Here is a 12,370-nt window from a genome sequence, read left to right as displayed (position 1 = left end):
GACCTACCAGGTGTCTTTGTTCAATTCTAGGAGTTTACTTTTCACAAAATTTGTCTAAATTAACTACAGATGATGTGTCCATCCCTCAAAATGTTCTTACCTGTTGGATTGTATCCAGTCTGTTTATTCTGAAATATCTCCTTACAATGTCTGTTAATGCATTTTTATTGACCCTTAAGCTAAATTTGCTAATTCACTTTAGCCAGCTCTGCTTTCATGCCCTCTACTTTAAAAATCCATCAATTGTATCGCTCTCAAACTGAATTTTAAAATTCAAATCATTATGGCAACTGCGATTTAACTAATCAATATTAAGTCAAGTATAGCCTGCTTTACATCTTCCCAAATGCAATCCCTTGCCTAAAGCATTTAGAGTCAGATGTACAGCAGGGAAACAGATCCTTCAATTCAACTCGTCCATACTATTCAGATATTCTAAATTAATCTAGTCCCATTTGCCAGCACTTGGCACACATCCCTCTAAACCCTTCCTATTCATATACCTATCCAGATGCCTTTTAAAAGGCTGTAATTGAACTAGCCTCCACCACTTCCTCTGGCAGCTCATTCCATACATGCAACACCCTCTGCATGAAAAAGTTGCCCCTCAGGTCCCTTTTCACCTTAAACCCCACCCTGGGGGGAAAGATCTTGTCCCTTTACTCTATTCATGTCCCTGATGATTTTATAAGCTTCTCCCTATAGCACAAGCCCTCCAACCCTGGCAACATCCTTGTAAAATTTTTCTGAACCCTTCCAAATTTCACAACATCCTTGCTATTGGATGGAGACTAGAAAAGCACACAATATTCCAAAAGTTCCTGTACAGCCACATCATGACATCCCAAGTCCTATACTCAATACTATGACCAATAAAAGAAAGCGCACCAGCATTCTGGAGCTACCAGGGGTTGCAACTGCGACATAATTCATTGACACTTAAATGCGTTCTAAAGAACTACTTTATATTTAGCTTTTTTTTAAAATATAGTTTATTAACCTTCTAGATACTGAACCTCAGGAACATAATAAACCTTAGTCATTTACAAGAAACTCACCAAACATTAGCTACTTGTGTAACAATACAAGTTGTGTCAGCTGAACAACTTAGGAAAAGTAAAAGCAGCAGAACACTTCTTTCCCTTCTTCCAATATCAGTTTGATCACCAATGAAGTGTTACCACATTAACTTGGTTAGTTTTATATGTTTAAGACAAAACACCTCACTGACTCAATCTAGTTTCTGCTACTTTTTAAAAGTACAGCTGCTTCTTGGAACCTTGTTAAAGCCTCATAAGGCAGGCAACTACAGAATTGATTTTATTGCTGGCTTCTGTTTACAAAATTAAATTTGCACAAAATTAATAGAGATTTTCCTGCTCAAACTGTACTTAAGTTTACACAAAATGACACTTAAGAAATATACTTGAGGATAAACTCTGTTTCAGCTCCAGTGTTCGACAACTAATTCGCCCTTAGTTACACCACTGGCAAAGGCCAGGTGCCAAACAAACAGCTAAACTTGTAACGAAATCTAAAGTTTCCATCTGGGAATGGACTGGCATGATTAGCAGGATTGCTATGTCTTAATCTTTCCAGTTTGTATAGGGACAAATAGTTACCGAAATCAGTTTCTGGCTGTAAACCTCAGCAGGCAAGATGAGGCGATTGCTGGGCCTTGTCCCAGACATATGCCCTGGCTCTGGAGCACGCAGATTGGAGAACAGGACACGGCCGAGGCCAGACAGCGACGCACCCGTCCCTCACCTTCACACTGAAGATCGATGATGACCAACAGGAAGGGAATGTAGTAGTTCACTTTCCTCAGGCAGGCCCGTGGCGCCACCATCCCGAAGCCTTCGAATCCTCGGGCGTGCGGCGGAGCGCGAGGCTCTACCTCGGCCCGAGTTGATCTTGACCAGTCGGATCTCCAGAAGAAGCTACTTTCCCCAGCGATACAGTTACTGCCTCCCCGGGATCAAGCCTGCCTCTGGGCCGCTGTCACGGATTCAGGCTAATGTCTCCCGGAATCAGGCCGCACGCTGCTGGATTGATTCCCTCATCAGTGGTCATTCAGTGATCGGTCGATCCTAGTCCTGCAGGTCACCTAAAGCTCAGTTAACCCCTTTCCCGCTGGGCCGCTCAATTAATCCCTTCCTCGCAACGCCGTTCTCTTAAAACCCAGAACCCATCAGTCGTGGTTAGCTCTGATTGGATGCCAGCAGAACAGGTCATACCTCCACTCTGAATGGGCAGCAGCCACGCAACACCCTGCTACACAACATGACGAACACGATGACGTGTCTCCGAAACAAACCCCGCCCCCGGGTGCGCCGTCCTGCTGCCCCGCCTCCTCGCTGTTCCGCGTTATCTTCGATTCCACGCCGCTCTAATCCTGCAACTCTCTCCGTGAAGCTGCGTCCCGCTCCTCGTGGGCCCTGCACCGCCTACTCAGCAGGGCTCCACCGACTGCGCTCTCAATGTACTCGCGGATAGGGTTCGCAATCCATTACAACAGCCCAGGGAATTTAAATTGAACTGAATAAAAATTTTCAACATAGACCTAGTCTTGAATGATCTTAACCCCATTAGGCCATTCGGCCCTTCAATCTATTCTACCATTCGATTATGACCGATAAGTTCCCCAATGATTTGGCCTCCTCAGCCTTCTGCGGTAATAAATTCCACAAAAGGTCATCCCTTCACTCTGGATGTGCTGTCAGGACCTAGTATCTACCTGCTAGTGGAAACATCTCCACCTCCACTATGTTTCAGGCCTGTAGGTTCTATAAGTTTCTACCAGATCCACACTCACCCTTCTAAATTCCATCAAGTACTGACCTCTAGTCCTCAACTGCTTCTCCTATCTTAATCACCAGGATCATTTTCATAAATCTTGTCTGGAACATTCCAAGGCCATCACAAACTTCTGTAGACATACTGGACCACAACTGCTCACAACATTCAAAGTGCAGGCTGCTAAGGGCCTTGCACAGCCTCAGCAGCTCATTTCTGGCCTTATAGACAGAGCCCTCGACAAATGAATGCTAATATTGCATTTGCCTTCCTAACTGCTAACTGAACCTGAATGTTAAGACAATCCTGAACTAGAACTCCCATGTCCCTTTGCCCTTCAGAGATCCAAAGCCCATTTAGAAAATAGTCTATATCTCTATTCTTCCAATTAAAGTTCATAACTTTCCATCTTCCCACATTATATTCCATTTGTCAATTCTTTGCCCACTGTCTTAGTCTGTCCAAGTACTTCTGCAGCCTCCCCACAACCTATCCACCTGCCTATCTTTGTACCATTCACCAAATGCAGCAACAATGCCCTCAGTTCCTTCATCCAGATTGTTAAAGTGTAGTTGTGATCTCCACACTATTCACTGTGGAAATCCACTTGTGACTGGCTGCCATCCTGAAAAGAAACATTTACCTCCACACTCTGCAACTCTTCTATCCATGCTCCTAACACCATGAGTTCTTGCTTATTTAACAGACTGTAATGCACCTTCTTAAAGGCCTTCTGGGAATGCAACTAGAACACATCCACTGGCTCTCCTTTGTCTGACATGCTCATTACCTTCTCTAAAAGAATTCTAACAGATTTGCCTGGTATGACTTTCCTTTGACAAAGTTGTGCTAACACTATTATACCATGCACTTCCAAGTATTCCACAATCTCATCCTTAATAACGTGCACTAACTGGCTTCTGTCTTGTGCCTCCCTCCCTTCTTGAACAGAGGGTCCTCTGGGACCCTCCCTGACTCCAGTCTGATCACCACCGATGCCTCTACAATCTCCTCAGCTATCTACTTCAAAACTCTGGTGGGGTGGTCCATCAGTTCTAGATGAATTATCTGCCTTCAGACCTTTCAGCTTCCCCAACACCTCCTTTACAGAGGCTACTTACCTCTGACTCTGGTGTGCTGCTGATGTCTTCCACTGTGAAAACTGATACTGTTACAATTCCGTTCCTCCACCATTTCTTTATTCCCTTTACTACTTCTCCAACCTCATTTTTCTCACAGTCTAATGTCCACTCTTCTCTCTCTCTTCCCTTTTATCTATCTAAACCTATTGCAATACTCTTATATTACTAGCTAGTTTACCCTAGTGTTTCATTTCCTTCCTCTTTACTTTTTAGTTTCTTCTGCTGATTTATAAAGGCTTCCATTCCTCTAGCTTCCCACTAATCTTTTCTTTGGCTTTTATGTTGTCCCTGACTTTCCTAGTCTGACATGGTTGCCTCGTCCTCCCCAGAATATGTATTTCCTTCCTTAAGATGTTTTTTAACTGTGCCTCCTGAATTATTTCCAGAAACTCTTCAATTGCTGCTCGGCTGTCTGCCCTGCAAGGTTCCCCTTCCAATCAACTCTGGCCAGCTTGTCCCTCATATCTTTGCGGTTACCTTCATTCAATTGTAATACTGTTACATCTGAGTCCAGCTTCTCCCTTTCAAACTACAGGTGAATTCTCCCATATAGACACTGCCTCTGAGGGGTTTCTTCGCATTAAGCTCCCTAATAAAGTCTGTCTCATTCCACATCAAATCCAGAATTGCCTGTTCCCTAGTGGGTTCTACAAGCTGCTCCAAAACAAAATTTCACACACACTCTACAAATTCCTCTCCTTGAGGTCCATGACTAACTTGATTTTCCTAGTCCACCTGCATATTCAAGTCTCCAATCATTATTATAATAATGCCTTTCTTACATGCCTTTGCTATCTCCTGATTGATTTTCTTCCCCCATCCTGAATACTGCTAGGATGCTTGGATATAATGCCTTTTTACTTTGTGGTTCCTCAACTCTCCACACAAAATTCTGCACCTAAAGTGTTATATCAAGTCTTGCTATAGATTTAATTCCATTTTTCATGAAGGTAGCCCAGTTCCTCTGCCTGACCTTTCAACAGAATGTGTATCCTTCAATGCTTTGTTCCTAGCCCTGCTGTCTTGCAACCTTGCCGCTACAAGCTTATTTAAGTGCTTTGTAGACTACATGCATTTAAGTACAAAACCCTCGGTCCTGCATTGACTGTCCCTTTTCTCTTAGTTGTCCCCTTATCTGCTGTGTCATGAAGTTACATCCCTGACCCTTTCCATACTCTTTCCTATTGCTTGTTCTGGAAGCTGTAATTACCTCTGCTGAGCCCTCCCCATTGAGTTTCCCTGACACTTTGTTTTTTATTATTACCTACTTCACTAAAAGTATTTTAGGGAAGAAAATCAGGCATCTTTACCCAGCCTGGGATACTTGTGACTCCATACCCCCAGCAATATGATTAACTGTCAACTGAAGTTAGTGATGAAGATTCTAACAACCAGATAACTGTACATTTCAATACTTAAAACCATTGTTATTACCCCAGTAACAAGGATGGGACTTTTGCAGAGGTTTAATAGATCAACCAGACCATTTGAATGATCATCAAAAAGTAAATCTGAAGTCAGAAGGTGACACCATGTTGCTAAAAAGCTGCAGTTAGTTGGCTCCATGCAGTTGGGACAAAGAATGGCATGTGGCAGCAGAATTCTGCACAGAGGCACTAGAGAACTTAAATGTGCCAATGGTTAGATGCTGGAATGCAGCATTATGAAGCCCAGGATGTAGCTTTGTAAAACGAGATTGAGCAGTTGAGAGGTGAGTAGTTGTTGGTAGCAGCAGCGTTGAAGAACTGGGGCTGTGTCTATGTTTAGATGCTGGCATATAGTAGACCAAAACAGTGTATTGCAGTCCTAGAAGCAGGTCATCTGTGGTGAAAACAAAGTTTTAAAAAAAATTTATAGGTAGTTGCTGAGAAATCTACCTTGATAATCTGCTAGTTAATGTGCTCTGTGATATATCTGAGCACAGTTTGTCTGTTAATCTCTATTCTGGAGCTAATTCTTGATATTAGAGTATATGTCATATTTACAGTGGATTGTTTACTATTCTAAGTTTGTTTGTATTATTTGTTTAAAATTATGTAATTTCTTTTCTTAGAAAGTAGATCTTAAACTTATAATAAAAATGTTACTGGCCCTTAAAAAATTCTAATATGGGCATTTCCATTCTCATCAGAATTGTAACAATGTAAAAACTAAAATACAGACCATTTCAATCTTTTATTCTATTATTAATTTTAATTTGGAGCTGCGAAGAGAACTGTGAACTGAAAATGACCTTTGGACTGTGGGCAGCAGCTTGTGTAAAGGAAAGGAAGAGAGAAGAAACAAGCTGGTGATTGTTTGAGAGGATGGGTTTGTTCTTGATCAAAAAGTTCTACAACACTAATAGCAGATGTTTGGCCATTAAGGAGGTCAGTACCTGGGAATTGGTTCCAGCAAGTCTGGGAGAGATCTTATGCTTAAGTAGATAATGGTAACTGGACCTCTTTGGGAGATGGTCAGTCTGATGGAGAGGCCAGAGTTCTGAACAGGACTTTGATCTCTTTTCTGAGAGAGGGAGTTTGGCTGTTGATGCTTAATGAAGATTTGAAGTCTCTCTGCATGACCTCCCATTATCAACTACTGAAAATTGTGAGAATAAAAACAAAGTTCTAAGTATCACAGACTTCTTCAAGGTCAATTGATTTACATCTTCAGAAAATCAAGATAGCAGCAATCATATACAGTGACACAGCAACAGAAACTCTCCGTGGAAAGCACGATTCCTTAAAAGCAAACATTTAGCTTTCTCACAACTGCAAACAGCACAATCAAATACTATTACAATTCAAATTTTTTCCATAATTATTACAAAGAACATATGAATCACCTTCATAACTGAATTAAGAAATATTTTAAAATTCTCAGCTCGAGGATGAAATGCATGCATACATTGACTTTTCAGATAACTTAAAAATTAACTCTGCAATGCAAGTACAAATTCTTTTTGCCCGCATGAAGAGAGATCCTATACATGAATATTTGTACTTTCTAGCATATGCAAATACATTACACTGTAAACCAAACTGTTAATCTTAATTGATTTCTGGCATAATTCTGATTGCAGTATTTCCATCAATAGATGTGTTTCTGCTGCTGGAAAATATTTATTACAGAATGCAGACCACACTAAGAGTTTACAATTTGCACAATTTGGACATTAATGTATTCCTTTTACAAGAACTAATTTCTCTGATTGAAATATTAGATATGTGTTGTTGGAATCAGAAGATCATAGAGTCTTAGAGGTAGATGGCACAGAAAAAGGTTCTTCGGCACATTAAGTTTACACTGGTCAGAAACAACTACCTAACTATTACAATTCAATTTCCAGCACTTGATCCTAGTATTGTGTGTCTTGGCATTGTAGGTGCACATCTAAAAACGTCTTAAATTTTTTGCAAGGTTTGTAGCTCAGGTTGAGATTTAGGGTGTAGGTTTGCTCGCTGAGCTGTAGGTTTTATATCCAGATGTTTCATTACCGGGCTAGGTAACATCATCAGTGGCGACCTCCAAGTGAAGCGAAACTGTTGTCTCCTGCTTTCTATTTATATCTTTCTCCTGGATGGGGTTCCTGGGGTTTGTGGTGATGTCATTTCCTGTTCATTTTCTGAGTGGTTGATAGATGGCATCTAGATCTATGTGTTTGTTTATAGCATTGTGGTTGGAGTACCAAGTCGAAATGGTGGCTTTTTTCATCAGTGTGTAGGGCTACGAGGGAGAGAGGGTCGTGTCTTTTTGTGGCTAGCTGGTGTTCGTGTATTCTGATGGCTAACTTTCTTCCTGTTTGTCCTATGAAGTGTCTGTGGCAGTCCTTGCATGGAATTTTGTAGATGACGTTGGTTTTGTCCATGGGATGTACTGGGTCTTTTAAGTTTGTTAGTTTTTGTTTGAGAGTGTTGGTGGGTTTGTATGCTACTAGGATTCCGAGGGGTCTTAGTAGTCTGGCTGTCATTTCTGAAACTTCTTTGATGTATGGTAAGGTGGTTAGGGTTCCTGGCTGTGTTTGGTCTGCTTGTCGTGGTTTATTCTTGAGGAATCTGCACACTATATTTTTTGAGTATCCGTTCTTCTTGAATATGTTGTATAGGTGGTTCTCCCTCTGTTTTGCGTAGTTCGTCTGTGCTGCAGTGTGTGGTGGCTCGTTGGAATAGTGTTCTGATACAGCTTCGTTTGTGTGTGTTGGGATGGTTGCTGGTTTAGTTAAGTATTTGGTCAGTGTTTGTCGGTTTTCTGTATAAGCAGGTTTGTAGTTCTCCGTTGACCTTTCTTTCGACTGTGACATCCAGGAATGCGCGTTTGTTGTCAGTTTCTTCCTCCTTGGTGAACTTTATGCCTATAAGGGTGTTGTTGACGATGTTAAATGTCTCTTCTATCTTGTTTCGTTTTGTGATGACAAATGTGTCATCTACGTAGCGGACCCAGATTTTTGGTTTGATGGTTGGTAGGGCTGTTTGTTCTAGTCTTTGCATTAGTGCTTCTGCTATGAATCCTGATAGCGGAGATCCCATGGGTGTGCATCAAACATCAAAGAAGTTTCAGAAATTACAGTCAGACAACTAAGTCCCCTCGGAATCCTAGTAGCACACACACCCACCAACACTCTCAAGCAAAAACTAACAAACTTAAAAGACCCAGTACATCCCGTGGACAAAACCAACGTCATCTACAAAATTCTATGCAAGGACTGCCACAAACACTACATAGGACAAACAGGAAGAAAGTTAGCCACCAGGATACACGAACACCAGCTAGCCACAAAAAGACATGATCCTCTCTCCCTCGTAGCCCTACACACGGATGAAAAAAGCCACCATTTCGATTGGGGCAACACATCTATCCTGGGACAGGCTAAACAAAGGCATGACAGAGAATTCCTAGAGGCTTGGCACTCCAACCACAACGCCATAAACAAACACATAGATCTGGATGCCATCTATCAACCCCTCAGAAAATGAACAGGAAATGACATCGACACAAACCCCAGGAACCCCATCCAGGAGAAAGATATAAATAGAAAGCAGAAGACAACAGCTTCGCTTCACTTGGAGGTTGCCAATGATGATGTTACCTAGCCAGGTAATGAAACGTCTGGATATCAAACCTACAGCTCAGCGAGCAAACCTACACATTAAACATTTTAAATATTATAAAGATTTCTGCTCTGCCATCCTTATATGAGTTCCAACTTTCCATGAATTTTTTTTCCTCTCCCTTTAACTCTCCTGCCCCTTAATTCTATGCCCCTGGTTATTGAACCCTCCAATGCTCCAAGGAAAACAAGCCCAGTGTGTCCAATCTCTTTCCATAAGTAAAACCCTCTAGCCCAGGCAATATTCTGGCAGGGGTGAAAAGGGAAAAAAAGCTAATTATTTTAAAACTACATCAGCAGTTTGCCCATTCATCTTCTTGCAGGTTAAAATCCCATTAAAATATGCAGGAGCAAGGGATAAACAATACACTAACCTACAGTAGAGATCAGGACTAAATGTGATATATGTAATGACCCATAATGAATCTCCCATTAACGAGATACTTTAACACAGTTGTAACAATGGACTTGAAGGCATGGAATAAGGAAAATGAAACATAAAATATTTCTCTTCACAGACCTGGCAACTAAATCTTGTGATTAGATTCCCTTCAGTGTGGAAGCAGGCCCTTCGACCCAACAAGTCCACACTGACCTTCCGAAGAGAAGCCCACCCTGACCCATTTCCCTCTGACTAATATACCTGACACTATGGGCAATCTAACATGGCCAATTCACCTGACCTGCACATCTTTGGACTGTGGGATGAAACCAGAGCACCCAGAGGAAACCCACGCAGACACGGAGAGAAACCATGCCTTTCTGTGGCCTTGAACAATCCTCCAGCATAGTGTTACCTCCCTAGTGCCAGGATTAAGGATGCCTTGGGCGGTTTCAGCAAATTCTTAAAGGATAGTAATCTCTGGATTACTCACGATGCCACGTGTTAGTGAGAGGAGGAATAGGATGCTAGGTTAAATCATATGGGATTCAAGTACAGCTAGCCAATTGAATACAAAATTGGCTTGACTGACAGTAGGAGATAGAAAGTCATGGTCTAGAGTTGTTGTTCAGACTAGGGATCTGTGATCAGTTGTGTGTCACAGGAATTGGTGCTGGATCACTGCTGTTCATCATTCATATAAATGAATGATGGATATTCATGGTATGGGTAGTAAGTTTGTGGATGTCACCAAAATAGTGGACAATGGAGAAAGTTATCTGAGAATGCAGTGAGATTTTGATCAGTTGCGACTGTGGACTGAAGAGTGGCAGACGGAGTTTAATTTAGATAAATGTGAGGTTTTGCATTTTGGTAATATAAACCAGGGCAGGACTTACACAGTTAATGATAGGGCCTAGGAGGTGCAGGTGCATAGTCGCTTGAAAGTGATGTCACAGGGAGACTGGATAGTAAAAAGGCATTTGGCATGTTTGTCTCCATTCATCAAGAGCTCCGAGTACAGGAATTGGGACATCATTTTATGTCTGTACAAGACATGGGTAAGTTCACATTTGGAGGATGTTATGAACTTGAAAGGATGCAAAAAAGATTTAAGGATGTCAATGAGATTGGAGAGTTTGAGTTACAAGGATGTAAAGGTTGGGACTCTTTTCCCCTGGAGATTAGGAGGCTTAAGGTGGGCTGATAGAGGTTTAGAAAATCATGACGGACATTAAAACTGGAGGGCACAGGTTTAAGATGAGAGGGGAAAGATTGAAAAGGGACCAGAGGGGCAGGTTTTTCATGCAGAGGGTGGTGCGTATATGGAACAAGCTGCCAGAGGAAGAACAGGCAAATGGGACCAGTTCAGTTTAGGAAACCTGGTCGGCACGGATAAGTTGGGCCGAAGGATTAGTTTCCATGCAGCAGGACTCCATATTGCCAAGTTATCCCATGTGATTTTACCTATTTTATGAGTTGCTCATATGGGACATATATTCTTGTTAAGCAAGGTGACAATCTACCTCTGCTTTAAATATGTGAGGTGCTGGGTCCATAGTTGTTCCTCATTTGGGTGAGAATATCATAAGAATCAGAGAGTTTTGAGATTTGTAGCTCAGGTTGAGGTTCTGGATGTAGGTTTGTTCATTGAGTTCGAAGGTTCTTTTTCAGATGTTTTATCACCATACTAGGTAACATCTTCAGTGAGCCTCTGGACGAAGCACTGCTGATGTTTCCTGCATTCTATTTATAATGTTTGGGTTTCTTTGGGTTGGTGATGTCATTTCCTGTGGTGATGCCATTTCCTGTTCTTTTTCTCAGGGGGTAGTAAATGGGGTCCAGTTCAATGAGTTTGTTGATAGAGTTCTGGTTGGTATGGCAATCCAATTCTATCAACAAACACATTTACTTGGACCCTGATTACCACCCCCTGAGAAAAACAGGAAATTACATCACCAACCTAAAGAAACAAGGGATAGGAAAGGCAAGATTCGTGAACCGTGGATGGCAGGAGAAATCATGCAACTAGCCAAGAGGAAAATGGAAGCGTAAATAAGGTTCAGGCAGCGAAGAACAGAACGGGCCTTGGAGGAATATCAGGAGAGAAGGACCATTCTTAAACAAGGAATCAAGCGGGTTAAAAGGGATTATTAAATAGCTTTGGCAAGTAGAATTATGGAGAATCCCAAGACCTTTTATTCTTATATAAGGAGCAAGAGGATAACCAGAGAAAGGGTTGGTCCACTAAAGGATAAAGGAAGGAAGGCTGTGTGTCGAACCTGAGAAAATGGGCGAGATTCTCAATGATTACTTTGCATCAGTCTTTACTGAGGAACTGGAGGTGATGAATGCAGATATCAAAGATAGAAGATTGTTTACTCTGGATCACATTCACATAAGGAGGGAAGATGTTTACCCTACCCAACACAATATTACGGTGGACAAATCTACAGGACTAGATGGGATCTGTCAGAGGTTGCTGAGGGAGGCAAGAGACAAACTAGCTGGTGCTCTGACAGATATCTTTGTAGCATCCTTAAACACAGCTGAGGTGTCAGAGCACTGGAGGGTTGCTCATGTTGTCCCCCTGTACAAGAAGGGTAGTAGAGATATTCCAAGTAACTACAGACCAGTAAGCCTGATGTCAGTGGTGGGAAAGTTGCTGGAGAAGGTACTGAGGGATAAAATCTATTTATATTTGGAAAAGAATGGGCTTATCAGTGATAGGCAACATGATTTTGCACGGGATAGATAGTACCTTATCAACTAAATAGAGTTCTTTGAGGAAGTGACCAAGTTGATAGATGAAGGAAGGGCTGTAGATGTCATATACTTGGACTTTAATAAGGTGCTTGATAAGGTTCCCCATGGTAAACTAATGGAGAAAGTAAAGTCACATGGTGTGCAGGATGTTCTAGCTAGGTGGATAAAGAACTGGTTGAGCTACAGGAGACATAG

At 41.8% G+C, this 12,370-nt stretch overlaps 1 protein-coding gene across 3 annotated transcripts in view; it reads right to left on the bottom strand.

The window, feature by feature from the left end:
• Positions 1-12,370, bottom strand: part of dnajc3a (DnaJ (Hsp40) homolog, subfamily C, member 3a) — a 110,931-nt gene that overhangs the window by 66,163 nt on the left and 32,398 nt on the right. Inside the window, exon 1 of one of the 3 annotated variants that reach the window (XM_072577879.1) lies at positions 1,768-2,245. The exons of 1 other annotated variant lie outside the window; for it this stretch is intronic. In XM_072577879.1, coding sequence (XP_072433980.1) covers positions 1,768-1,849 — 82 coding nt within the window. In that variant the 5' untranslated portion in view covers positions 1,850-2,245. One more of the 3 variants, XM_072577880.1, reaches the window with a different exon arrangement.

Source organism: Chiloscyllium punctatum, chromosome 9, assembly GCF_047496795.1.
Source record: "Chiloscyllium punctatum isolate Juve2018m chromosome 9, sChiPun1.3, whole genome shotgun sequence".
NCBI lineage: Eukaryota > Metazoa > Chordata > Chondrichthyes > Orectolobiformes > Hemiscylliidae > Chiloscyllium > Chiloscyllium punctatum.
Note: the sequence above shows the minus strand (reverse complement) of the source record. Positions and strands in the feature narration are given on the sequence as shown.